We start from the raw sequence: 26,443 nt of genomic DNA on the forward strand, positions 1-26,443 counted from the left end.
GCACGTGTAGGGTTGTGTAGCAATGCGCAGCATGCATGGTGATAATGCAGGCCCCAAATCCGGCTGGGTATAGCGGGCGCTGTGGTTTAATGGTTTAGACTGGTGCTCAACTCTATATGGCAATAACATTCTTGTTTTGCATACCCCCATATGGGAACCCGATGCTTTTGCTTAGTCTTCTTCACCAGTAAACTCGTTAACCTCAATTTACAACTGGTAAGTATGGTAAGAGACTAGCCAAATATGAGAGGTCAGTGCGCATGGTCAGTCATTGCAGGTGTGAAAACAACACACTGTGCCTGGCTTCTGCCTCGATTTTTCCGTCTACGTTGAAATGCACGCATTGCGATCTGTCGCCGCGCCGGACTATACGAGTAGGATTTCAGCTGTGCAGTGAACGAGAGTGCACGCGACGTATCGTCTGTATTTTTTCATTTTTGCAGCTCGTTTTCGGGCAGTAAAATGGTATCTACCTTGTCAGGAGTGACAGTGCCGAATGGGTTTGACCCAGCGTTTGAGTATGAATTCAGTGACGGCGAAGACAGCAAGAATGTCTACCAAGAACAGGAGTCAGACGAAGGTGTGTTTTTCGCGAAATGAATGCAGTCCCACGCTTGAGCATGTTGAGACTGAGGCAGTGAGAGCTTAATTGCCGTGTGTACAGTGTTGACCACACCGTGCTTCAAAACAGCACTGCAAAACCATCTACAGCTCTTTCCCGGCAAACTCAGTGGTTAAGTGGTTTAGTGTTGGGCGTGACTATTTCGATAGCTTGCGATAGCTCAATTTTTGTATGATCTGTCAATTTTATTGCATAATTTGCCGATAACTCTCCCATCAGCTAATTGCCTTTTCTGTCTTATTCGCGGCTTTGGAACTTGTGAGATATTTTCCAAACAAAACAGAATCAATATTCATACAAAGCTGCTAATGTGAAAGTACCTTCATTTGCAGTTGCGGACAGTGGAGTAGCAGTGTTCAGCACCACATGCGGGGGTTATTTTTGCAAAGCTGTTGTAGTATAAAATGTAATAGGTCTTACTGTTTGTCATTGCAGACACTGAAGATGCCAGCGAGACTGATGCGGCTAAACTTGAAGAAGAATTCACAGAAATGAAAGAACAGTAAGATTATGTGTTCAAATTGGAAATGTTATCCTGAGTTTCTCTGATGTACCGTTTGTAATGCCAACTGGTCTAACCCTCATTCATTTGCACAAGATGTTGTCAGGTTATGTAAGTACATGTGGAACCCAGAAGTGGTTACTTCACACAGAATTTGATGTCCCAGGAAAGTTTCAATTGCAAAGGGCATGGATTTGTAGGATTTGGTTAAGGCTCATAGCAAAAATACCTCAGGGTCGGATCTTGTGACCTTGCAGACATTAGACGTTACAAGTTCAATGGGGAAAAAATATCTTAAGGTGGCTATTGAAAACTTGTCTTTGAATTGTCTTCCCCCGTTGTCAGAATGTACAAGGAGAAGCTAGCCTCGTTAAAGAAGCAACTGCAGAGTCTGAAGGATGGGTCCCATCCCGAGCTGAATCGCAAGCTGAAGAAACTCGAGCAAGTTAACAAGGAGCGACTGCGCATGGCAGAGGCGGCCCGAAGCTGCGAGGTAAATCATTTTCAAAGCAAGACCAATTCTTGGACCATATATTCATCGTGAAAAACAGCATCATGGTTTCCCTTGTAAAAGAATTTCACAACAAAATGGAAGACTCCTGCAACTATTTTTTACCTGAAACCAAAAAGTGGACCGTATAGTTATGTGGAATGCTCAACCTTGGGCATTTTTTGTGTTGCTTTTTTAATCTAGTTTATCAACTTCTTTGGTGGCATGTAGGATTTCCTTCCAATCGTAGGATTTCCTTCCAATCGCAGGATTTCAGGCTTCTCAAAGTTTTTAAATGCAGTGGCAAAGGGTACATTTACATTTGATCAAATTGCAAGCAAACTTGTCACAGCTCTACAAATCTCTAGTAGTTATGACGCTGAGGATTAAAAAAATCACTCCTCTGAATGTTGCAAGCAATGCCAAACGACAGCAGATTGATAAAATGTTCTTTTGTTGTATTTATGCACAGATTGAAGCTGTGGAGCGTGAATACATCCGAGAGAAAAAGAGCGCAGTGGCCGATATGGAGGTCAGGAAAAATTCCTTGTTTTATTTTTTTTAAACCCTCCTGGTGGATGTGGCTCGTTCCCAATCCGCTCTGAGCGGGAACAAGAGAGGGCATTTTTTCACACGGAAACGATGGTCTTTTGGGGGGAACTCACAGTATGAGTGTGCAAGTTTTTGCACATTTGACGTGGGGCGCAGTGAATACCGGCAACCGACTTATGTTGGAATGTATGGAATCTGTGTGTGCGCCCGGTGCGCGCTTGAGCCTGGTTGGAATAGGCAGTTCAGGTGATTTTTAAATACTTTTCATAAAACTCTAAAACAAAGATGAAGCTAAAGAGCATGGCATCTACATTCAAAAGGTGGAATTTTTTTCTAAATCAGCCAAGCGGTTCTCAAGATATACTTATTTCAATTCCGGAAAAGCATTTTGCTGTTATGACTCATTTATGGTGGGTTCATTTTGATACAGATTTTAAACACAGATTATAAATGCATGTATTTATCATTTAAAGCAATGTTCAATAAAAAAAATTGGATATTTAATTAGTAATTTGCATAATTAATTGTCAAACTATTACAAAATAAAGGGATTTTAAGCCTGTTTGCAACTGATGTGTCTTTTTTGGTTGCAGTTATCAAGTGGTTCTCGCAAACTCATAGCTGGTTCAAGAGATCAGTTGACACAGACTTAATTTGCATAACTAATTACAGCAAATTATCATGAAAGTACATACATTGCTCACTTATCCTATCTGCTTTGCAAAATCTCTGAACTTTTCAACATTTCTGTTACTGATCTATGGCTCATGTTTTGACACAAAGCTGTTGCATGGATTAATTACCGGTACAAGTCGAACAGACCTTACTAATTAAAATGAATTAACGCAAGGACAGTAATTTCTCCATTTGGAAAAATGTGTGCAATGCTATAGATTTTGCGCAAGAATGTTTTGAACTTTCTCGACAAGTTTTAGACGTGTTAGTGGAAACTTTTATTTCCTGTGTAATAATTATTATATGGAAATCGATTCATGAATAAATTGTACACTACATTGAATGTCATGTTAGAGTTACAGTGTACATGCCAGAGCTAAGATTGCCCATCTGAATTTAAAAAGAAGGAAATTCGTGTGCCTTGCAATCAAGTGTTGCAGGGCCAATAGTCGTATAACCTGAGAATCAGATGTCACTCCCAGCCTTCATATTGCAATGCATGTATGAATGAAAACAAGGTAAAATCCAATCCAAAGTTTCTCATTCCCTAATGAGGCATAGAAATATGCACGATTTAGGCTGTGATGCGTAAGGCTGACATGTCTGACTAAAATAGAATAAGTGCTATGCCTACGTAAAAATCAACCTGTCAAAAACCAAATATATAAACATCACTTATTAATGTTTGGATTGAGCAGCAGTTTTCAGTATGTTAAATAATAATAATAACATACCTTCCTCATACCAGCAAAAGAAAATTGACCTGAAGGAGAACCTGCTGATTGAACTGGAGGACAAGAGGCGGATGATAGAGGGCGACAGACTGACCATGGAACTGACGTCGCGTGAGTTGCGCTGCTTCCAAAAGTTTTTAGGGTAGTGCTCTTTGCCTGTTGACGCTAGCAGCTTTAGTATTCCATTGATGCATGGTTACTTTCGGCCACAGGGGATAATTCTGGGCATAACCTTAGCGGCCAAAGGCAGATCCAGCGTTTACAAGGGGGGGAGGTGGAATGCATCCCAAATTGAGCAGGAGTGAGATTCGTCAGGAGTTCTCCTGATTTCAGGTTTTTCTCATCTGGATTTTCCTGATTTCAGGATTTAGGAAATAATCTCTTTTAAACTGTAGGGTTTACCATTAAATTTCTTTTGATGAATAAAGTTGATGTTTAGCACAAGAAATGGGTATTTTAACCACTTCATGCCGGGGCATTGGATTTAGGTTGGATTTTGATAGTAGAGGGAAGCTTACTGCCCTACGGATTCAAATATGTCGGTTGTAATCGTAAGACAAATCCCAATGGTTTTCTTTCCTTTTTAAGTGGTGGACCCTTTGGAGGTAAAACCTGCCAGCACTCGCAAGCTGAGACGGCGACAGAACGAACCGGTTCCTCTACCCGAGAAGAGACGGAAACCATCACCAGATATCCTTGAAATTAAAGTGTAACCAAGGTTACATCTCACAAAATCCTACAGATAACGAATCCCGAAAACCAGTCAACATCTCAAAACACCTATTAATATCAACCTATTAATGACGACCTATTATCGTATCAAAAGAAGTCTGTAACCCTGACTTACAAAACATAAAACAATACAGTAAAGTTATGAATTAACAATTGTTAAGATGATGGCAAAACAGTTTCAATCCTCCATCATCCAACAAAATCCTTGGGATTCAATTTAAAATATTGAAGTTTTGTTATTACACTCAGTAGCTTCTTATATTTATATCATAGGAAAATTTTGTTTTGGATAGTGGGGTCTTGTCTTTAGATTTTGAATCACAGTGTGAATAATGATTTTAATTTGACAAGAGTCATCTCTCCTCCGAAGCCAAACTGAATACTTACACGGGGGAGAATTCTGGATTTGATTTCATGGATTCAAGCAAACATTAGATAGATTCCCTTGGATTCAGCAGAGTGCCTTGAGACAAATGGGATGATTAGTTAAATGAAGAGGGGAAGTTGTGTCCAGACTTACGGCACGAAATTCAACCACATTATCGTCATTGGTTGTCCTTAACCGGCCCTCACCTCAGTTTTGCTTTCTCTTATCTGACGAAGAGATCGCCAGCGATATGAAAGCTTTGAACAAAGTTAGTACCGGTAACCAACAGTTCAGGAAGAAAAAGGTTAAAAGTCAAGCTCCTTCGATCCGTTAATTGGGTAATCTGAGATTGCACTAATAATCGGGGATCCCCTTGAAAGTTGAGGCTAACCACCTGTTGATCTTGGCGTCTGGTCTAAAGGGGATCAGTTGACAAAAAAAAATGTCAGAGTACATCCCAGGATTTGGGGACAAGCCTAAACTTTGAGGAATACCTCCAGTGTAATGCTTGCTTCATCCCCACCTCCATCCCAGGGCGCTGGGAAGGGCAGCTGTTTCAGGATGCATGATGTCGCTTTTTGGGTTGAGTAGTCATTAGACCGAGTAACGAGTCATTACCTATCACTGTACGTAGAGCAAGTACACTGAGTGTGCACGTGTTGCAAATAGAACAGCACGTAACCCACTTTGCTTTGCGCACCTGCATCTGTGACATACTTCCTTCTCTAAATTCTGTGAAGGATACCAACCCTTCCTAACACCCTGTGAGGACAGTGGGGACGAATAAACACCCAACACCCCTAGCACTGATCCCTGGATAACAGTCTTGTATGCCCTTTCCTTGTGTCACACTTTTCACTGACACTTGACAGTTTGACTATGCACACTTCATGTTTACCTGTTCTTCACCTGTTCTTTAACATCTGATCTGGTCACACCCACATCTGAATGACCTTAGGCATGCTACATTTTTGGCGTGCAGTGTTGGAATATCAGACTGGCTCATTGAATCAAATGTTACTATTGCATGATTAGTCATCACATAGCTAATTCATCAACTGTTTACAAATTAATTATGAATTCGGTTTTAGAAGCCAATTTGAGTGTATTCAATCGTATGTTTGTTTCAAGAAATCTAAATCTGTGGAATCCATATTTAAAAAACTTGATACCTTCGTGCTCTCAACCCCCTAGTTTTATTTTACACCAAAACATCTGCCAGGCTATTTTATTTTCAAAGCATATATTGCACTGTAGTAATTAATGGCAACCTTTTCATCCGTCAATAGCCTGCACTTACTCATTTCTTTAACCTCCAGTAGTTTGTTCGTTTGTGTTCCATGTTTTCAGCTCAAAATTCTTTGCTCACTGCATCGCTTATGAGGGACCAGGGTGTTGGCTTAATCGAAATGTTTTGAAGGGTGTGGAAGTTTCACTTCAATGTTCACCAAATGGACGTGGGTCTTTCCCTCATCCGTTTCAATTAGAGGTATTGTTATAATATTGTTTTCTCCCAAATTTCTCATGATCCTCCAGCAAATCAAGGCAGCCTCCAATAAGAAATCTTCAGGTAAGATTTGGGTCGTAGAATACTTGCTCCACTCTCTTTTGCTAAACAACATCCAAAATATGGATTTGAATGGGATTTATTATTGTATTCACATTGTTTTGGACTCCCTTGTAATTCTGTTATCCCATTAACTGCATTCAAATCCTGCCAAATAGGTTCAGTTGGTTACTTGAATGACAGTAGATTTGTTGGAAACACAGACATTGAGGGAAACATTTTAAGGGCCTTGGTATTTTGAAATACGGTTGTTAAAAGTTGCTTGCATTTAGAAACAAATGGACTCATTCTTCATTTCCTCTTTTTCCACCCCCCCTCCCCACCACAGTTGCCCCTAACAATAAGCCCCACGCACCAACCAACAACAACAACAGCAACATCCCCAGCGGCAGCACAGCAAGTACCAGCAGCGCCCCCACCCAGCCCAAGTATGTCGTGCGTATCGCCGACAGCAAGCTGTTCTACGAGAAGCGTTGGTTCCACCGCGGCCAGAACATCTACGTGGATTCCAAGGATACGGGCAAAGTTAGCGCTGTCATCAGCTCCATTGGCACAAATGAGGTGAGTACCTGGGCCAATTTAACGCAAAAGGATCCCTTAAGGTCTGGAGTCTTCTCTCATCCAGAGAGGGGTGGATTCTACCACCTAAGATCTGGACTATCCCAATCTTGTCGAAATTTGGCCTGCGTGTATCCATTGTGAGTATTTCAGCAACCCCGCACTAGGACTTGCCCTAACTGTAATGCTACATAAACACTTATGCAGCGATCATGGACTGTGCTAATAAACGGACATCGCTGTGTGACTTGTCAGTTACACTTCTTGCCAGCTGCAGTGCAGAAGTCAATTTTTTTAAAGCAGACTTATGCAAAGGATTTTGTTGTGCTTTTTGTGGAAAATAGGACCTAGAGTAACACGTGGACTTGGGCAAAATGACAACTTATACAAGCCGACTTAGAATTAAACATTTTTATGGAAATGCATTAGAGACGATCTGGACTTTTGTAAGACTGCCAAGTTGTACAATGTTGACTAAGCCAGAGTTTACGAGATGTCTGATTTAAAAAAATGTCAATGTGACCACAACACTTCAGCATAAAAACTCACAAACAATTTTGCTCGGCACTGTAAAAAATGTGTTGGGGTGATATTGGAGATATATTGTAAAGGGGGCAGATTCTGCCTCGTCCCACCCCGGCTATTCTAGGGTTAACTTTCACCCAGATCACTCAGTAGTAGGTCTTGGGAGATCCAAAGGAGTGAGAGGGCAGAGCCTAGCCAAGGTGCGATAACTTCTCAGTGAAGGAAGGCTTCTCATGAGCAATTGCTTCCCCAGCACTGGAGTGTGAGAATCAGATGATGGTTTCATGTGCATTCGCTGTTTGCAATGCTTTATGGGCTTGATGAGCAGGGGTAATGATTTTAGTACCTGTGTTAGTAGTGGACAAGTTCACTTCATCAATACGTGTTATTACGTGTTATTATAAATGCATAACAACTGCCAGCAACTGCATAAAAATACAAAGATTCACTATTTGTAAATTGAGTATTGTCTTTGAGAATTGGCTTGCCATTGTGAGAAAATATTTTGACCTTTGTCAGTATTGGCTATTTTTGTTTTCCTGTAATTCATCCCACAGATTTGGGTGAGGAAAACGGCCGACAATCAGAAGATGAGGATCTACGTCTCCCAGATGCAGAAAGGCAAATACAAGATCCGGAAACGGTCCACCTGAGACGACAGCTCCTCCCCTGCACTCAACCCCTCCCTGTTTGCATGGACTCTCATCCAAGTCCAATGCCACCCCAGTAAGAATACATCCCAATTTGGAATACTGTACAGAACTTTGAACATTGTAAATATTATATCAGTGGTTAGGTGAAAAGTTTACATTTTTAAGATGTGACCTCAATAATAAGATACCGGTAACGAGTTTGTACAGAATTTCTGCAGTTTGTTATGAGAGACAGTCAACACTCGAACATTAACTGCAAAGATATGTGAAATAATGGGAAGAAGGCTCCTGAAAAGTCGAGAGTTTCCAGATGAAGTTGTTCCTTTTTTGAACCAAGGCAAAATGGTTGAATTTGAAGCTCGTAAAAATGTTCCCAAGTTACAAGTCTAAAAGAGCTGGTAGTTTTTGGAGCATCTCACAGCTGAGGGAAGGAGGATTTCACTCATTCCAAGATCTCGGCTGCCCAAGCCTGATCATGCTGAAACTTGGCATGTTTGTAGACATTTCTTATGTGTACATCTATGAATTTTCAATTTAATCTGAGTAATAGTTTTATGGTCAGTTGGTCAGTGCTTCACATTTATTGCCGAGTGCGCTTTGAGCACGTCACTAGGGAAAAGTTAGCGTGTCTGGTTCACCCGTCGTGGAAAACTTTGTGTCAAATGATCACGAGTCATTACTGGGGAAACTCTTCAAGGTTCAGCCCCAAAGCACAGTATCAGGGGAAATGTTGAGGCCAATACATAACTTTTTGGGAAGTCCAGAGCATAATTTTTGTAAGGAACAGAGACCTGCAGAACTTTATTTCCTGTCTCAACTAAACATCATTCCACTTCAACTCAGTCTTTTTTTTTCAGCCATGCACAATTCAATTTGTTGCTGAAAAGTTTCATATTTGGAACTTTTGTCATCCTGCAGAAAATGTGAATTGTGTTCATTTATTTAAAGGTATTGTTGGCAATGACATGGACTACAGATCTTTTGTGGACAGTTTTTTTCCATGGCATTATAAACATAGCCACATCAACTTGTGAAATAAATGATTGTGTCTAACCACAAATTCCGTTTCCATTCAACTAAATTTGTATAGTTTAGAAAAGGTGTCTGTAATTACCATGACTTGTAAGGAAAACAACTTCAAACAAATCAGTTAGTTCCATTATTGATTTTAGTTAAAGGTACTTGTCTAGAAGTCAAAGTTGTTGACTATGTTGGTATGTCTTAAAAGACAAAAAAAACACAAACTGAAATTTCTTAATAACCTTCCTGGTTTCCTGTTTGAACTTGTAGACAACTACTTCAATGAAACCTCCTTTAGACCTAGAATTTGATTCTGATCAGTCAATGAAAAATAATGACTGATTGTTATGGAAATAAACCCTATGTCTTAATATAAGTGCTAGTAACTTTCAATGAATTCTTGAACTGTCAGAACAAAAATGCAAAGATCATTTCATATTTTCAGTCTCAATACTTGTATTTGAAATTTTCAGATTTCAGATTTAACATTATCCAACTGCATGGTGTGCTGCATGAAAGTCCTGTCAACTTATCTTCATTAACCATATGCTGCCGGGGAGTCCGGTTTCGGGCACATAGGCTTTACTCACAAAACCGGGGAGCCTAAAACCGGACAAAAGACCTGGGCCTTGTAACAAAAGACCGTACTCGGAACAAAAGACCGAGCTGCTGGGAATTGCTAACATGTTTTCAGTTGTCAATAGCGGAGGAAATCCGTCCGTATTTTGAGAGATTATATCACTGTTTGTGGCATTCAGCACAAGCAGATTACCACCGGGGACAAAAGCGCTCCAGTGATAAGCGATATGATACCGCTGCACGCTAATCTGGCCCCTATTGAAAAGACGTCAGCAGCGCATTGTGCCAGCTTTGGGAACAAAACAAAGTTACATAACACCGCACAATCTGGGCTCTTTTTACAAGGCGGCAGGCCTGGCTGAAATACTTAGGTGTCAGTAGATGTTGTCTGTCAGGCTAGAGTGGACACCAGACAGTCCTTCACGTGTTTGTAAGTGTGCTGTGTGGTTCATCGCTGCGGTGGTGGAGCGCTTTTGTCCAGGGTGGTAATCCGCTCGCTCTAAATGCCCCCAACCGTGGTGTACTGATTCCAAACAAGGCTGGATTATCTCCACTTTTGAGAGTGAAAAAATGTCGGCAATGCCCAGCAGCCTAGTCTTTTGTTCCGAGTACGGTCTTTGGTTGCAAGGCCCTGTTCCATTTGTCCGAGTTCGGAGAGCCCGGTCACACATATAAAGTATACGTGTCCGGATCCGGAATCCCCGGCAGAAAGTGGTTATTAAGGCCACAAAGCTGAAACTATTTGTGACATCACTCATTTTAATTAAACCAGGCGCCCTTCGTGGGCAGCGCTGCTTAAAATAATTACAAGGGGGGGGCGATTTAAGAGCCTGGGAGAGAGTTGGCATGAACGTATGATCTGTAAAAATAGAGACGCATCACTGTGACTTGTAACAAATGCGAGGGTACTGATCGTATGAAACAACGTTACTTGAGGTCTGAAGAGCGCCTGACAGAATGTAGTCGGGGAGCTGGAAGACTTACCGTTGAGTAAAGTAACGATACTGGGCGTTGTACTTGTAAGGCTTGGACCGTCCTCTTCCCCTGGGTACCAAGAAAAAAATACAAACATGGAAAAATTGAATGAGCCCAGAGGCGACAAGTGTTCTCCAAGAGGAAAAAACTTGGGCATGAAACTGGATAGGTAAGAAAAACATTGTAATTCGTAATAGTGCAAGATTTGGTTCAGTGGTTCTGAACTTGAAATGGCTTAGTAAAACAGGACGTGAGAAAGCCTCAAGCTTACCCATTCTTTTTTGATCTAGAACCCGTCAGGTGGGTAGTTTTCAACATGATAAAAATACCAAAAGGTTAGAAACACTTCCGTTTTTATGAAATTTTGATTCTTATTATATGGGACTGTAACCGTCAAAAGTCACAATAATTATCACGTAGGCATGCGTACGTGCCCTATCACACTTTAATGTCTTTCAAAAAAGCTCTATGCCTCATAAAAAGCAATCAACAATTTCTACGAGCTTTAGATCTCAACACTAAATGAAAAGTCGATCCAAATGCCACTAAACCCTGTCCCCCCCCCCCCGATTCCTAACTCCGCCTCCTCAATATACCTGGTCAGTCTGATGAACATCTTCTCCCGGGCAAATTCAGTGGGGCCCTCCGCCCCGTCGCCCTCCCCCTCCCGTCGTGTCTCCACGTACACGTCAAAGCACATGAGCAGGCGTTGCAGCTGACTGGACAGCAGGTAGTCGTGGGACTTCTCAGTGACTAGCTCATCGTAGTGGAGATTCAGTTCTGATTCTAAATCCTGGTTTGAGAGGAATATTCGCCGTTCAACAAAAAAATACCTCCATCATCTACCTATCCTGACCATAAATCATCATACAAACTACTGATTCAATTTAAAGCCGTCCTGTTGAGGGAAGCTCCTTTAGTATCTCAAACTACATTCTGAAGTACTGGAATCCTTGCACCCGTACCTAACTTGAACTTGTTTTGCAAGTTTGGAGGAATATACCACATTCAGATGAACACTGAAAACTATTAAACCCCGACACCATTAAAATCTCAGATTTGACATTATGGCTCCTTTGTGCCACAATGTAACAATGCATAAACAGTCTACTGTGCTTATTGGACTCGTACAATAACCAGGAAGACTGCATTCTTTGAAGTAATTTGACTTTTCTTGTACTTTGTCACAATTGTGTGCTCTGAGAAGGAGTCAGAAAGGAGCATTTTTAAGACTGGCTGGGCTTTGGAAGCTGGTAATGACACGATCGCAAGTCCAGCTGGTTTCAAACGTACTTGTTGGAGACTGGTCAAGTACGTATTTATTTGGTGGAGTGTTAGTACAGCATCCTGGTCAATGGTCCCACTCACCCGGATGTCATTGTCATTGCTGTCATTGTGCTCCCCAGTCAGCGTGACACCAACAAGGATGTGAGGAGGGCATCGTGGGTAGTCCACACTCAACAACACAGCCGCTTTCAGAATCGCTGTCAAAAAAAAACAACAATGTAGTGGTTTACAGCAAGGAAGTTCGTCAACTCGTACTTTTGTTCAAGTTTGGGGCACATGAAGAATGAGAAAGGGAAATCCTTGGATCAGCTGATTTCCTCATTCTTCACTTCACATTCATGCAACTGAAAATTGAAAAACACTGTACAAAGTCTTGCAAAGACTGGAATTTCCTCAGTTTTTTTTTTTCAGTCAGAGTACAACTTGCACACCTTGAAATGTCAAATTTAAATGAGGGCTCTAAAATCCCAGGCAAACATTCCCCCAAACACACATTTGTAGAAAATACTGTAGGTTATTTTTTTCCCATTGTAGTGAACTGTAAAAGTTTGTCACGTTTTTCGGATGATTTAAAAAATCAAAATTAACCAAATCCATATTAGATGCCCTTTTTTTAGATCTGCTATTTATTTCTTCTGAAATGAAAACTAGGCTTTGTCTGTCTTCCGGCTTTTGTAGCCAACATTTGAAATCCAGGAATCAGGCCAGATCACAAGTGTCAATGACAAAGGGGTTTGAGTGGAATAAAAAAAACTCAAAATAGCTGAAATCGCAAGCACAAAGCATATATGGCACAGGGACAATTTTGAGATGTTGATGCCCTATGGTGCATTTTACAGCCTCCTGGTGTAACCATTGATGTTTTTTTCTTGTAATTTAGGCAGTGCATATTTTTAATTTTACTTTTTCTTCATATTTGTCTGAAATTCCTGAAGAGGTACATACATGTGTACGGACAACACTAATTTTTCCTTTAAAATATTATAACAGCTATCAGAAAGTGAAAACTTTCTAAAAGTGAAAAATAGCTGAGAAAATTCTGAAGCATTTACATGTACTTAGAAAACAGGTTCTTTTTTAAGAAGTCTCGTAGGTTTCTGCACAGAGGCATGAAGTGTTGTCTGTATATGGAACCCTTTCCAAATGAACTAGTAATAGGTATGCCAAAATTGTAACTATCGAGGTTTGTAGAGTGAGTTGGCCCTTTTCCCACCTGATCTGAGCATATTTTCAAAATTTCAATTCTTGAAATAATACACATCGCGTGGGTACGTCATGTACATCGCATGTCCAGGCATTTGGATTCTCCAGGTGCGGTCCGCGCCATGTTGTGTTGCCTGCCCATCACGTCTACGGTTCATTTCTACGCTGGATTTCAAACTTGAGGATCGGTCTGATCAAAGGCTCTATCCAAGTCGGAACCTCTTTGGACAATTTGTACATGTGTTGCACTGATATCACGATGAGTTTATGTCCCAAAATTGTTTGAAAGCCCATACAAAACGATGCGAAACCGCTCGAGAATGCACAACCCAAGAACCTTCTGTGCCCCTTACCAGTTGTCACCAAGCCCTCTATCACACACAGAAAGCAAAAATTAACTAACCTTACTTCAAGCCGCAAAGTTACAATGAAATTTGTATACTACCATCAGTTATAGTGGAGCTTGTTTGCCACTACTTCTGCTCACACAAAAACGGCTGCAACGAGTCCCACTGACACACATATGAATATTGATATTTCATTGGCAGCCAATCACAGCACAATGACACAATGGACCGGGAATGCTGTTTCAACACGAGGCTTTATCCGCGCCAGATGCCCGTACACAGATCTGTATACACTGTACGTATGGGCATGCACGTACATGTACAGTGTACATGTACGTTGTACAGTAGATTCAGTCGCATGCATTGCGGTGCTCCAGTACTGCTCTGTATCGGTTTGGCCTGACCATCGCATCAATAGAAACAGAAAAAAAAAAATGAAAAAAATGGGCACTTGCAAAAGGAAGAAAAACAACGAAATCTGGCCCACCAATAGCTAGACAGCGGAAAATTAAATTCAGCATTTTCAAGAAAAAAGTAGAAATCTGCTAAAAAGCGGAGATTTCACACGCCTAGACATGAAACAAATACTTTTGTCATTTTCCATTTGAGTAGCTTGTGACTTGCGATGGATTAGCACTCACTTCATGACAACTCTGACTCTCCAAAATAACTTATCCGTTGTTTAAGTATGGCCAACTATTGTTTGTAAAAACTGTGGCAGATGACAGAACCACTGAAGAATCCTTGTAAACATACCTGATCCTCTTGAACAAGTCGCCAGATAAAAATGCTGGTAGTCTTCGGCGAGGTCTAGGGTCGGAGAGCCCTTCAAGAAGGGTAGAGCCTGAAAAACAAAGTCACAGAAAAACCTGGAGTTAGAGCAATATGTACTACATGGTTCAGCCATCTTGGTCTGGCACCCAGAAGTAAGTAGATACTTCCTGCCTCAATTTCAGAATACTCTGCCTGCATTTGCTGAAGGTGTGGTACCATCTTGCAGTGTTATATTCGAGTCCATCACAAGGCCATTACAAGCCATTCAGTCTTAACCCCTTCACACTGGGAGATGGCTGTAGCCGCATGCTACACATGCAACTGTTATTCAGTGTACGGGCACATCTGTAAAATTTTTACAGGGAGCTTTGCATTGAATGGAAATCTGGGGCAACTTGGAGAGTTGGTTGATCCCTGATATTTAGTAAATGGGAATTTATTTTTTCATCACAACACCCCACTGTCTTTGATTGAATACCCTGGGTGATCTCCATGGAGCGTCGCTCGAAGCAGCAGTCTGGGCTCATGCAACACGCTTTGTGTGGGCTCGGAGCGTGATGAATACAGGCCATTGACATGGTGTGCGCGCGATTGTTTACGTCCCTGCTGGGCTCTGAACACGTGGACAGCACCCCAGCACCATGAACTAGACAGGCTAATAGACAGGCCATTGTTCAGCATAATTGGGCATTTGTTTTGTCACAAAGCAGCGTTTTCTGTAGTGCTGGATATATATTTGCTCGGCCATTTCCTGATCCTTCAGTTGCATTACATGATGTCTTAAAGTGAAGAGGAAACTCTAAAAGTGACTAGTGGTTCAGATTTCACGTCAGAAATTGAAACTAGTGACAGCGATTCTAATGGGCAACCACCGTAAGCGAAGCCTGCCAAGGTCAAGACTTCTTCGTCCATTCAATGGACGGATGATGAAAACATCTCCTGCCAACACGGCTTTCAAGGCACACCGGGTGTTCAAGTGCAAGAACTGGACAAGAACAACACTCTTCTCGAAATCTTTGAGCAGTTCTTCACCCCAGAGCTGACGTTGCCCAATTGCCAACGAGATGTACCGCTATGCCGCTGAACACGCAAAAAATTTGTCTGGTGCTTTTCTTGTGTCTGTTTATTTTATAATTATGGAGAAGATTATTAATTTTTCATGGAACGGTTCCAAGTTTACTTAGAAGGGGCTGTTTTATACCATTACATTCAGAAAGGGGATTTGAATACACCTTGCAAAAAACAAAACTTGGAATTGTGTGAGAAAAATTATGTGCGAACTTTGCACAAGATAAAAAACAGGCAAATTTTACGGGTAATGTTAACTGGGTATGAGATAAAATAAAAACTTATGAAGCGCACTCTATGTATAAGTGGGGGCTGGGCATTGATGCTGGGCATGCATAGACTACTGGGGAGCGAGCACAAGAGCCACAGTGCCCGCCTGTCGCAAGCATAGACCGTGTGAACTTAGCGGGTGCAGCACGCTCTGCTTTGGCCGAGCGTCGTTGGGTAGTTAGTGTTGTTACGTTGGCAAGGCAAGTGCTGGGTGTCTGGTATTACGTTGGACGGGATCCAAATACCCCAGCAAGAATCATGGCCACACAGAGCCGGGCTGTGTGCAGTGTGTGACCCAGCAAACTTGGCAGATAAGGCCTGGTGGCCAAGCTCGGTGTCTGCAGTTGCCGTCAGCAAAATTGGGAAATTAATCCCGGCAGGCAGGCAGGATGCGGTAAAAAAAAAAACCCGCCGTCAAGGGGTTAAGCCAATTAAAAAGCTATTCAAATGAGCTAGGACACAAGCATTCTTTGTTATTATTCACCCTTTTACTTGTGACTGGCCTTGTGACTGGCCTTGTGACTGGCCTTGTGACTGGCCTTGTGAATGGTCTTGTGAATGGCCTTGTGACTGGCCTTGTGAATGGTCTTGTGAATGGCCTTGTGAATGGACAGGTGATGGACTCGAATGCAACACTGTCGTCTTGTGAATTTGTCTTGGTAAATGACTGATGCCGGAGACGGAAGAGAAAAAGGATAACTTACTTGAAAATCCTCCTTGGTTATTTTCACCCACGATGTTAGCCTGGCTGCAATCTTGGCCGGGAACAGACCCACAGACTGGGCTGGTACTGGCACCGTATTATGCTCTGAGAAATGTAACAAATATGTAAAAAGAAACATGAAACTGAATATAAAAAAAATCATCTGTGTCAACAAGTCTCCCCAAAAATGAATCCCTAGAAAACAAGTAGCGGTACACTTGATAATTAGGACGAGTCCTAAGCTTGTAAAATCTTTAACATGTTCTTGATATGCGAGTTGTAAAACACTAATACATGTAGCTTTAATGAGACCTGGACGATTTGGCCGTACCTAAAGAGGTCAGTTGCTTTGTCAATGCCAGTCTTGCCCGAGTGCGGGATCTCAAAGCTTTCAGGGTGGACTCCATGTGGCTAGTGCTGACAGCTGTCATGGCTTTGGTCTCTTCTCTGTCCTCCGGAAGGAAATCCAGGCCGGCCAGCCACTGGGCCCAGCGGTATGGGTGACCTGTCTCGCTGATGTAGGAACTCATGGAATCCATGCTACACAAGGAGGCATAATAAACAGGTGACGTGAATCACTACAACCAGCAGTGTAAGCAGTGAGGTGGAATGCAGACTCCATGCAGTTAGAGGAGTTCAATAAGTGAATAATATCTAACTTTTCATTTTCACTGGGAAAAATTTTTTGAAGGTCTGTGTAAATTCCTGTTTGAGATAAGAGACTCCATGCTGTAAAAGGAGTGATTTCCCTCAAAAAGGTATTACATGGATGTATGTTGGGAAGTGATGGAGCACAGCGAGCTGCTATAGTGCTAAATATTGAAAAGGGAACCAGTCTGGCTACTATGGAAAATTCCTAGAATCCATGCAGTTAAAGTGAGTGGCAAAGTAAAATCCATGCAGTAAAGGCAGGCCTGGTTCTTAGAGTTCAAAAGGTAACCTGTGCCCCAGCAGCCGATTTCACAAAATGTGGCGTAACTGCCTTAGCTGCACAGTATGCATACGTTCGATTTCACGTAAAGTTGCATAGCTGCGCCACATTATAATAATATTAAATTTCTTGGATGAGGACAAAAACGGCTTTTACAACGGCTGTTCTTTACCAATATAACAGCAGTCACCAAACAGTCCTTGAATCACATCTACCCGCCATTTTGAAAAAGTTTTCCTCTTTTCTATGTCGGAACCGACAAAAAGTTTCGTAGCATTTTCACAGCCAAACAAGTTTATTATTACCTTCTGGAACAAAGTTGTTCGTTTCTCGTATAATTCTGAATAAGTTCAGCAATGATGAGGCTTAACCAGACTTGATAAGCTAGTCCAATCGTTCATTTTCACTTCGTTTGGTGCAACTTACGCCACCTAAAATGACTGCATAAGTTACGCCATAATTTGTTGCGTAAGTCACAGACTTACACAGTGCATGAGTTTCGTGAAATTGGTCTTAATTTGTTGCCCAACTTACGCGACAAAATGTGGCATTAGTGGAGTCACACCATTGTGTAAAGTTTCGTGAAATCGGCCACAGAAATTAGAGAGAAATACGGTGGCCAGTAATTCCTAGCAAGTACAATAATTTTGTTGAAGAAAGAAAAAGAAACACACACGCTTAGCAATATGTGCTACTGTTCTCAGGAATCTTACCCCAGTTTGCTAAACTGGTAAGCATTGGATGCATTGGGCGAGACTTGTCCAGTATCTCCATAATAGAGGCAGCTTAGCAGCTGATCAGGTGACAGGAGATCACTGCTGAAGAATGAAAATATGAAAGGCAGAGGAAAATTTAATTTACTTCTAAACAAAGAAATCTAATAAGCATAGATTGTAATAGCTGAACAAAAACTGGTTACCAGCTAATATATAATAGCGTGTATATTACTTTTGATCGGTTCTCTGCTGTTATTTTCTTAAAGCATTTCAGTTTTCTAAGCAATACTTTTTACTGCGTTGGGTCTAGTCTTGCTTATGGAATGTCTCATACTTAGGACGGGCAGTAAGTCTTCATTTGGGACACCTTGCTCTCATTCTAGGAATGGTTGATCATTCTATTTGGAATACGGCATTCCCATAAAAACGCTGCCTCAGAATGGTCTAACACAAAGTGGACGGTTGCCACGTTGTGATAAGCGGGAAAAGAATGCTAGAGTTTTCCAGTGGAAATGGCCCAGCAGATTAAAAACGTAACCTAGATGATAGATGATCTCTTACTCCAAAATGCAAGGCTTGCTACTCCATCAAAACAGGATAAGGTGGAAATGTCTTTTTATACCAGAGGTTAAGGGGACTAGATTAATTCTTGTTTAACAGGAAAACTGTTTGTCTCAACAACTTTGTCTGAACGTTAATAAACATAATTCAAAGACCATACAATCCATCATTTGCTCCTTCATGGGGATTTCAATTGCTGCATTACACCTTGAAAGCAACGTCTATAATTTTGGTTTGTATTAAGGGTTACTTTTTAGAAAATTCCTAACTGCATCAAATGTTCAGCTATTCTGTCCGCAGTTCTCACATTTCGAAAGAAATCATAAAAATTGTTGGAATGCTATATACAGCAGCCTAACTTCCTCCCTTGCATGTTGGTACAATATTTGCCGAGTGCTTTTCAATGAGTTGTCAAACAAATGTGTTTCAGCACTATCAACCAACCTAGCAACTGCAGGGGTCTTAGCCACAGGAGACAGTTTCAAGTCGACGCCAACCGTGACGATGTGAAGCGATGTCAGGTAGGAGAAAGTCAATGTCAACACTGAGCCGTCTGTGGATAAGAGGATAAGAAGATTAGACCCAAATAACAGGTCAGACAGTCAGGGGCAAGGGGAGGGAGAAAGGGCGATAAGGTACGAGTACAAGTTGTAAGTCAACACAGAGAAGTTTGGAAAGGAAAGAAGAAATGAGTGAAAAATTAAACCAAGAACGTACTCTGCTTCTGACTCCTCCCCAGCTGATATTTATTTGCTCAGCCAGAAAAGTTGTGAGAAACTTATGGCTCAAATAACAAATTGTGTGGTTTCAACCAAATGGTCGCATCTATGGATTAAACCTCAGTTATTCCAACAAATGTCCAGTAATCCGAATAACTGTTCTATACGTTTGACTGTGTAACATAACACCAAGATGCCACATTCTCTGGTCCTATTAGGTTTCTAAATGTTCAAATAGATCAACATCAACTCTCACTCAAAAGAGTCTTTGGACAGAGTCTTTGGACAGAGTCTTTGGACTGATTCTTTGGACAGATTCTTTGGACAGATTCTTTGGACAGGCCACGAGGTCTTACCCTTAAACTTCAGGGTCATGATGACCTGCAGAGGGTGCTTGGCCAGTAACTTCTGTCTCTTCTCTTCCAGCTTGTTTCCAATCGTCTTCCGCCGCCGCTTCTGCCGTAAAAAAAAATTCACCCAGGACAGAAATCTCTTCATAATCCTCAGTCATCTCGGTTTCCTCCTTAAAAACAAGTTTGGAAGCACGCTCCCCCCAAAACAGTGTAAATAGTCACTTTTATAGAGGGTGTGCTTTTGAAGAGCAAAGTTACTTCAGCCCACCATTCAGGTTGTATGGTAAAGTTTGATACCTGTTTTGATCTAAGATGAGAGTCCTAGGAAAGTGATAACAGGAAAGTAACTGATAAACTCGCTATGCAACACATTCTCTTTTTAACCAAAAATCTATTTTTTTCTTACCGATTGAGTAAGACTCTCCTCGTTATCGGAGTCGCTCTCTTCCTCAATGACAGGTGACGCAGAGCCAGCAGAAATCACAGCATCTTTATCACCTTCAATCTTCAGGGACATGGAGGAATCTAGCAGAAACCAAAGAGTTGCTGACTGTCATACAGAAACGCTGAGTTTCGACTTCTACAACTTCTATAACTTGTGTTATAACCTAGTAACTTCAGCTCTTGTAACTTAACATCAATTTCCACAAGTTTTGTAAGTTCAACTTGCATAAATTTCATAAGTTTGAACTTTCACAACTTCTTTCAGCTTCAAAAACTTTCAACCAAAGGTTCATGAGGTAGATCAATAATCCCTTCACCTTCTCAATTTCAAATGACACAGCAAATTACTTTGAATGATTCCAAATTATTAAGCAAAACCGGGTTGAAGTCAGTTTCCTTAAATGCACACTGCCCCCCCCCCAAACGCAAATGACTTTTCAACTGCATAAGTTGTGCATTTAGGTTACTTGGCTCTACCATCATTCCACATGTGCAAGTGCCGAAACCCAACTCAGAACAATACCCATCTCTGTTCTTATGTTACTAAAATCTCATTTGCCAACAGAGGGTGCACTACTGCCTTACCTCTAGCCTCCTGGTAGGCACTGGCCTGGACATATAGGATGTAGAGTGGTCTAGGTAACAGCTTGGCAGTCTGGTGCTGGGCACGGATCTCATGGATGGGCATGGAGAGGTACTCCTGAACAGGTATGGTGGCCTGGTGGATGGTAAGAAAGGTCATAGGTTACAGATCAAAGGACAGTGACAAAGTCAATATAAATTGCAATGTGAGTAGGCAAATCTACTCTACCACTTGGGGAGGTATTGGCAGCATACCAGAGATCAATGGAGGGTCAAAGATCGCAGCTTGCTGACAAGGTTAGCAGATGTTTTGTTCATACACAGATTCAGAAAGTTTTCTGCAAAGGGAACAAGGGGCTTAGGGTCAGGGCTAAAGTCATGGCCATCTGAGGTCTTTACACAAGTCAACTAAAAGTCCTTCCCCAAGTCCCGTGACAAAGCCCAGTCACAAGTGGCTCAGTCACAGTTATCTAAATAACTTCTGACTTGGTTCAAAACTGGACGACAGACTTCTTACAGTATTAGGATTAATCCAAAGATTCCAATTACCTGGAGGATGGTGGCTAGCTGTGGCTGGAGGCTGTCCAGATATTCCTCCTTGGTGTTTATCTCTCTTGCCAGGATATCGGTGTTGCTCTGACAGTCTTTCAGCTTCTCAGCTAGCCTGAAAATTAAAAAAAAGAAAGAAACTTCCTTAACGCAATCTGCTGTGACCCTAGTTTGGTCCTCTCCATACAATCTTTCAAGTATCAAGCATGAAACTTGCAGGAAGGAGTGGGACGGAAGGGCACCGTTGGATTTGTTGATAAATTTCTTGAGCCTATTTGACACCGATTTGGTAAAATTTAAATGAAGCACTGATAATGAAAAGATTCAATGGCTGTTCATAGGAAAAGTGCTGATGTACCAATGGTGGGAAATACATAATGGTCTTCAGCGTAAAGTGCTTTGTCCAAATGTGTTTAAGCTTTGCACAGGTGTCAAGCATGCAGGTGTCTAGGTATGTGCAAAGTTTCAATCCAATCTTTTCCCTGACCTCTTCCTCTGCTCCAGCTCCCAGTCCAGCCTGGCCAACCGCTGCTTGTGAGGGTCCTTCTTGGTGGCATGGGGGGCCGAGATCTCCGACGGAGCTTCACGGTAGAAAGTCTCAACGTCCACCAGCTCAATGTCTTCATCCTTGGATCTGAAAATTGAGGGTGTTGTCCCGAAATATCAAAATTGCTGCCCACCAAATACATCCCACATTGGTTAGTTGTTTCAATAGCGGAACAGAAAAAATGTTAAATTGCAGAACCTTCATGCAAGTTTACAAAAAAGACTGGCAAGGCAAAATGCGCCCCAATATGATACGTGTATCGCTAATCTTCCATTACAACGATGAAGATATCTCATTCTTTGTTTTCAAAGTAAACAGTAGGTTAAATTCTGCTGAAGTTTTAAAACTATTAAAATGAGTTTAACGTTTGTGTCAGAACTCCAAATCACAAAACGTGAGGCATGAAACTTTAACAAACTTCAAAATTTATGGACATAAAAACAGAAATTCAAAATAATTTGTTATGAAGGTTGGCGGGATACAGGTTTAAATTCAAGAACTGCCGCAGTCGTACTTGAATTCCCGGCATTTCTTGATCTCCTTCTGCAGGTGCATGACCTCGTACAGCAGGTTCTGCAGCTGCAGGTGCAGGCTGTCCACCCGCTGCTTGCCCCCCATGGTGGTCTCCCGCACCGCCTTGCAGCGCAGGTGGGCCACGCGGTTCAGCTTCTTCAGGGTGATGAAATGCAGTGAGGCTTGCATGCGTCTGCTGGCTATGTACTCATCCTGGGGGTAGAAAAACAGACCAAGTCACACTCTGGTTTCTACTCTTCAGCTGCCACCGACACTAAACTTTGGCTATAGCAATGAGCAGTTGGTTAAACAGACACTCTATTGAGCACAGCATAAAAAGTAGCTAATTAACCCTCCAATGGTTTAACAGCACAGATATGCATGAATGCCCACAGTCACTCTTGTGCATGTATTTTCTACATGGAACACAAATATGCAGAGGTTCAATGTCCATACGGTTGGTTGCCGGCACAAAATGACCCTGGGTCTTTTGTGCAGTCCTCTTCACTGCATTTGGTTTACTGCACAATTATGCACATGAAACAGTGAAGCACAGTTGTTGGGCAGCACAAAAGTGCAATCTGATATTCCTGTGTAGGATACATGTAGTTGGTGCAGTGCACAACACGACACAGCTGTGCATCTTTGTGCGGCTGATTAATTGACCCAAAGAGTGACTTCAGCATAGGAAGGTTAATATGCATGTAGCTAAAATTTTGGCTCTTATTTAAAATTCATGAGCTGGAACACTAACACCACCAATCCCTGATGATTTTTGGAACAAAACTTCTTGTTTGTAAGTTTTGCAACTTTTGGCCCTTCTACTGTAAAATCAAAGTCGTATCACCGTCAAACATGATAAAAATTAATTAGATTTTCTTCTGTGGGGGTTTTTAATGATGATTAAAATGTAATTAAAGAGTTCAATGGTAGATTCCCACAAAGAAAGATTCCGAAAGGTGTTGATTGGCAAAGCCTTTTCCACAGAGAAAGACACTGAAGAGCCTTTGTGTCACTGAAGCAAACCTTGAAGCTTTCTATTGGTTGAATGACAAGAAATAGCAATCTCAATTTCAATTCTGAAGCCTGAAATCTTAGCTTTTGAATGAAAAACCCATCCCAAACACACAAAAAAGGGAACAGCCATTTTCACAGTTTGAGCTTTTTTCCTTGTTCTTGACAAAACATTTCCCACCTCTGGTTATCTGAAGAGAGATACAACTTAAAATAAACTGTAAACATGACAGAGAACCCATCTATCTTGAACATGTGCAGTATGTGGCACTCTGTCAAAACGTTCCAGCATCAAAACTGCAAATCAAAATAACAGAATGTGAATTGGGCAAAACATTTGTGATTTGTCAACACAAAAATGAGCTGAAAGTCAGAATTTTAAAAAATTGAGATATTGGTGCTTTTAAATTCAGCACAAAGGGAGCTTTCCAAGGGTCTGCACATGGTACACTTAGGGTGAGGCGAAGAGACATTATCATGGCAGCTTTGTGTCTTTGTTTCTGACACTGTTTCAACATTTCTGACCGGGCACAAATAATGCTATCAGAAGAAGTTCTGAGAAAATGAAATTTTTAAATATATGATCCTACGAAATATTTACATACATGTAGGACATGGATTACTCTGTCCATATTTTTTTTTTTAAAATGGCGTCCACTTCAATATGACTTTGAACCCTCAAAATAGGAAACAGCAGGATGCGACTTTATGCTCATTTTGTCATGACAGGTCACATTTTTTTTTTCAAAATACCTACAAGGCTGTGATGCATTCAGCCCAGAAGTTGTACCTGATTTCAACTGTTCAAATATGAGTTTGTGGATACTACCAACCTTATCTTCAGCACCGCTCTGTTTGGCAGACTGAATTTCTTCCATGATCTGCCGTAGCTTGGCGCACTCGCTGCGATGGAGTTCCAGGTCTTGTTGGCCATCACGCTTCAACACTTCCTGTTCCTCACTGTAAATGGACACACCAGCGGACTCCTGTTGGATAAATGCCAAGAGAACTAGGACCAAAAATGTAGTTTTTTTGCCAAACTGAAATATTCCGGTTTCAAACCCAGACTGGCACCTCTGAATTCTCATAGAGCACCTTACACATGTAGGAGACATTTGTAGCTATTTTCATCAATCACTGTCACTCCACACCACAATTAATCAATTAACGGACGCCAACCTGCATAAGGGCAGATCCAGAACCAAACATTTGGGTGGGGGAAGGAGGACAGGCCCAAAAAGTTGGATAGTTTTTACTGTAATGTGCATGTTGGTATGGTCACCACATCCCTATGGTTGCCCCCGCAGCAAAGAATGGTTGTATATCTTAATCAGTTGTTATTTAAGGTCACAGATTTTATGATAAAAAGTCTGCCTACTGATTCACCAATTACAGTAGGTTATTCTGACCTCACGCTTTGCATAGCGTTTTCCTGCCTCAACCAATCCTGCATAAGGAAATGAACTCTTCCGACCGTTCAGGCAACGGCATGAACCTGCGCACTGCATGTCATTCAAAGTTTGGTCCCACCTAGGTCCTATAACAGTTGCGTTGCAATTTTTTCTTCAACTTTACTCCGCTATGTAAGTAGATCCTCTTGAAGAGGCAGTAGATAGGATTTTCCAAGTGTAATCTTATTTAAAATGCTGTAATTTATTGGGGTGACTTTGTGGTCGGTGAAACTCTGATGCCTGGCGAAATTAAGGCAGCTGGAGAAAAATTATAATGCGCATATTTTTAATGAGGCAGACCATGCGATGTAAGCGTATCAGTACATGTACATGCACGCCCAAAAACATGCCATACGCAAGTAGGCTTTTCTCTAACCATAATCCCCATAAGAACTGTGGTTCCCTTTGTGAAATTTACTTCCTACTAGTTCCCCTCCCTCAAAATATGACTTTGTCCCATGCAGAACTCAAATAACCAAGATTTTCACTCGCTGGTATTGCCAAGACTGAGCCATGGCTGTGGCACAGGGTGCAATTTATTTGCCCAGGGTTTTATGAATGAAAATGAGGCTCCGCCCACAGCAATACACACGACTCATCATTTGGCTTCTGTAATATAGTTCCCCCTCCGTTTTCCTAGAGGAGTATCAAAGCGTTTGCACCGATTAAACTAAAAAGTATGAAGTTGTTAACTGTACTATTGATTTTCAAGAATAACAGGCACATTTAATGTAATGGTGAATTGACACACATGCGGCCCTAAAGTCGCCACCTAAGCATGGCCAAATTAAATTTATCATCAGAAATACATCATTACATCAAGGAAGAATAAAAAACCACATCGAAATGGAAGAAGATGTACCAAAATATCTTGTCATAGCCACGAAACAAAAATACGTGATTGTTACGATTTAGGCTCAAGTGCAGATTTGGGCAGCGACTATACCATCAAGCACATCAGCCTTAGAGTAAAGCTTGCATTTTCAGTGCCCTTTACAGACACGTTTTGATGGGGAACGAAATGGACAAAAAAATGTCTTTCCTTTTTCAAGTTTTCTACAAAAAAATTGGCTCCTTGGGCAGGGGATGGAGAAACTTATTGTAATTCCCCTGGCAGTTAATCATTCTGAGGGTATAATACAGTATCATAAATATGCCCCCCTTCAAAAATGTGAACCTTATTTTCTGCCCCACAGAGCTGAACTACTTTATCATATGCATGATGTCGGAAATGCACGCGCTATTGTTAAGCCCTAGGCCGTGTCGTGTTTCACCATATGAATTGTGATACACTGACTGTGTAGGCCTATCACCATGTACACAATCGAACCTGCACTGCAGTGGGTTCTTGTGCTCGTTTCAGCTTCTTGGAATCTTTGGGCGGAGATGTTTGCGAAGATTCTACCTCCGGTTTACCCCCAAGTCTTCGCTTCTTCTTCACTGAAATGGCTGCACCTGACATTTTGCGTTCTTCTGGACTCTATCTAGGCTTATGGTACGGGGCGACGTTATTCCGTTATTCGCAATAACGCTGACAATAATGTCTATGATAAACTCCATGCATATGAGGGAGCCCAAAATGCCCTTTTTTATTAGGCTTTTTTCCAGCCAATTAACACCGACACTAACTCCACTCTGACGATTCAATTTGTACACAGAGAGCTCTTGCGCTAACTTCTCAGTCTCCGCGCAGAGAAAATTGACGCCCTCCTGGGCGTAGACTTTTTGAATCCATGTGCGTGCTTGTAGAACATTCAAAATCAGATAGAATATCGAATTGTGTATTCTACTGCAACGCTCAATCAATACAACATACGCGAATGTCAGCTAGTGCGTCTTTTGAATAAGATGCACACGCAC

General features: G+C 41.6%; 2 protein-coding genes across 4 annotated transcripts; one reads left to right on the top strand and one right to left on the bottom strand.

Moving 5' to 3' along the window:
- The first annotated feature begins 340 nt into the window (after positions 1-340).
- On the top strand, positions 341-9,037 carry suds3 (SDS3 homolog, SIN3A corepressor complex component). 2 transcript variants are annotated; one of them, XM_087141260.1, is made up of 10 exons: positions 341-580; positions 1,058-1,124; positions 1,470-1,617; positions 2,087-2,146; positions 3,590-3,686; positions 4,164-4,265; positions 4,881-4,942; positions 6,211-6,244; positions 6,570-6,802; positions 7,882-9,037. In XM_087141260.1, exons 1-10 carry the CDS (start codon positions 463-465, stop codon positions 7,975-7,977), a joined length of 1,017 nt encoding a protein of 338 aa, XP_086997386.1. In that variant the 5' UTR covers positions 341-462; the 3' UTR covers positions 7,978-9,037. The 2 variants fall into 2 exon arrangements, with proteins under 2 accessions (XP_086997386.1, XP_086997385.1); XM_087141259.1 differs by having other exon boundaries at positions 343-580; positions 4,881-4,978.
- On the bottom strand, positions 8,737-26,153 carry thoc5 (THO complex 5). Of its 2 annotated transcripts, none has more exons than XM_022229935.2 (16): positions 25,914-26,153; positions 23,966-24,118; positions 22,120-22,331; positions 21,546-21,692; positions 21,059-21,173; positions 20,513-20,645; positions 19,890-20,008; positions 19,487-19,586; positions 18,856-18,964; positions 17,848-17,949; positions 16,535-16,743; positions 16,205-16,308; positions 14,145-14,232; positions 11,920-12,035; positions 11,148-11,344; positions 8,737-10,620 (listed from the first exon to the last, which is right to left on the bottom strand). In XM_022229935.2, the coding sequence occupies exons 1-16, from the start codon at positions 26,043-26,045 to the stop codon at positions 10,557-10,559; spliced, it is 2,100 nt and encodes a 699-aa protein (XP_022085627.2). In that variant the 5' UTR covers positions 26,046-26,153; the 3' UTR covers positions 8,737-10,556. The 2 variants fall into 2 exon arrangements, with proteins under 2 accessions (XP_022085627.2, XP_022085625.2); XM_022229933.2 differs by having other exon boundaries at positions 17,848-17,952; positions 25,914-26,152.
- Positions 26,154-26,443: the final 290 nt, after the last annotated feature.

Source organism: Acanthaster planci, linkage group LG09 (genome assembly GCF_054643075.1).
Source record: "Acanthaster planci isolate LZ-2023a linkage group LG09, COTS_SCS, whole genome shotgun sequence".
Lineage (NCBI taxonomy): Eukaryota > Metazoa > Echinodermata > Asteroidea > Valvatida > Acanthasteridae > Acanthaster > Acanthaster planci.

Excerpts from the sequence above, each read along its gene's own strand:
- suds3 (XM_087141259.1), top strand. The coding sequence starts at position 463 with ATGGTATCTACCTTGTCAGGAGTGACAGTGCCGAATGGGTTTGACCCA. Across the intron at positions 4,979-6,210 it reads AACAGTTCAGGAAGAAAAAG|CAAATCAAGGCAGCCTCCAA; the intron begins GTTAAAAGTCAA and ends ATGATCCTCCAG. Across the intron at positions 6,803-7,881 it reads GCTCCATTGGCACAAATGAG|ATTTGGGTGAGGAAAACGGC; the intron begins GTGAGTACCTGG and ends TTCATCCCACAG.
- thoc5 (XM_022229933.2), bottom strand. The coding sequence starts at position 26,045 with ATGTCAGGTGCAGCCATTTCAGTGAAGAAGAAGCGAAGACTTGGGGGT. Across the intron at positions 20,646-21,058 it reads AGCTAGCCACCATCCTCCAG|GCCACCATACCTGTTCAGGA; the intron begins GTAATTGGAATC and ends ACCATCCACCAG. Across the intron at positions 18,965-19,486 it reads CATGACCCTGAAGTTTAAGG|ACGGCTCAGTGTTGACATTG; the intron begins GTAAGACCTCGT and ends TCTTATCCACAG.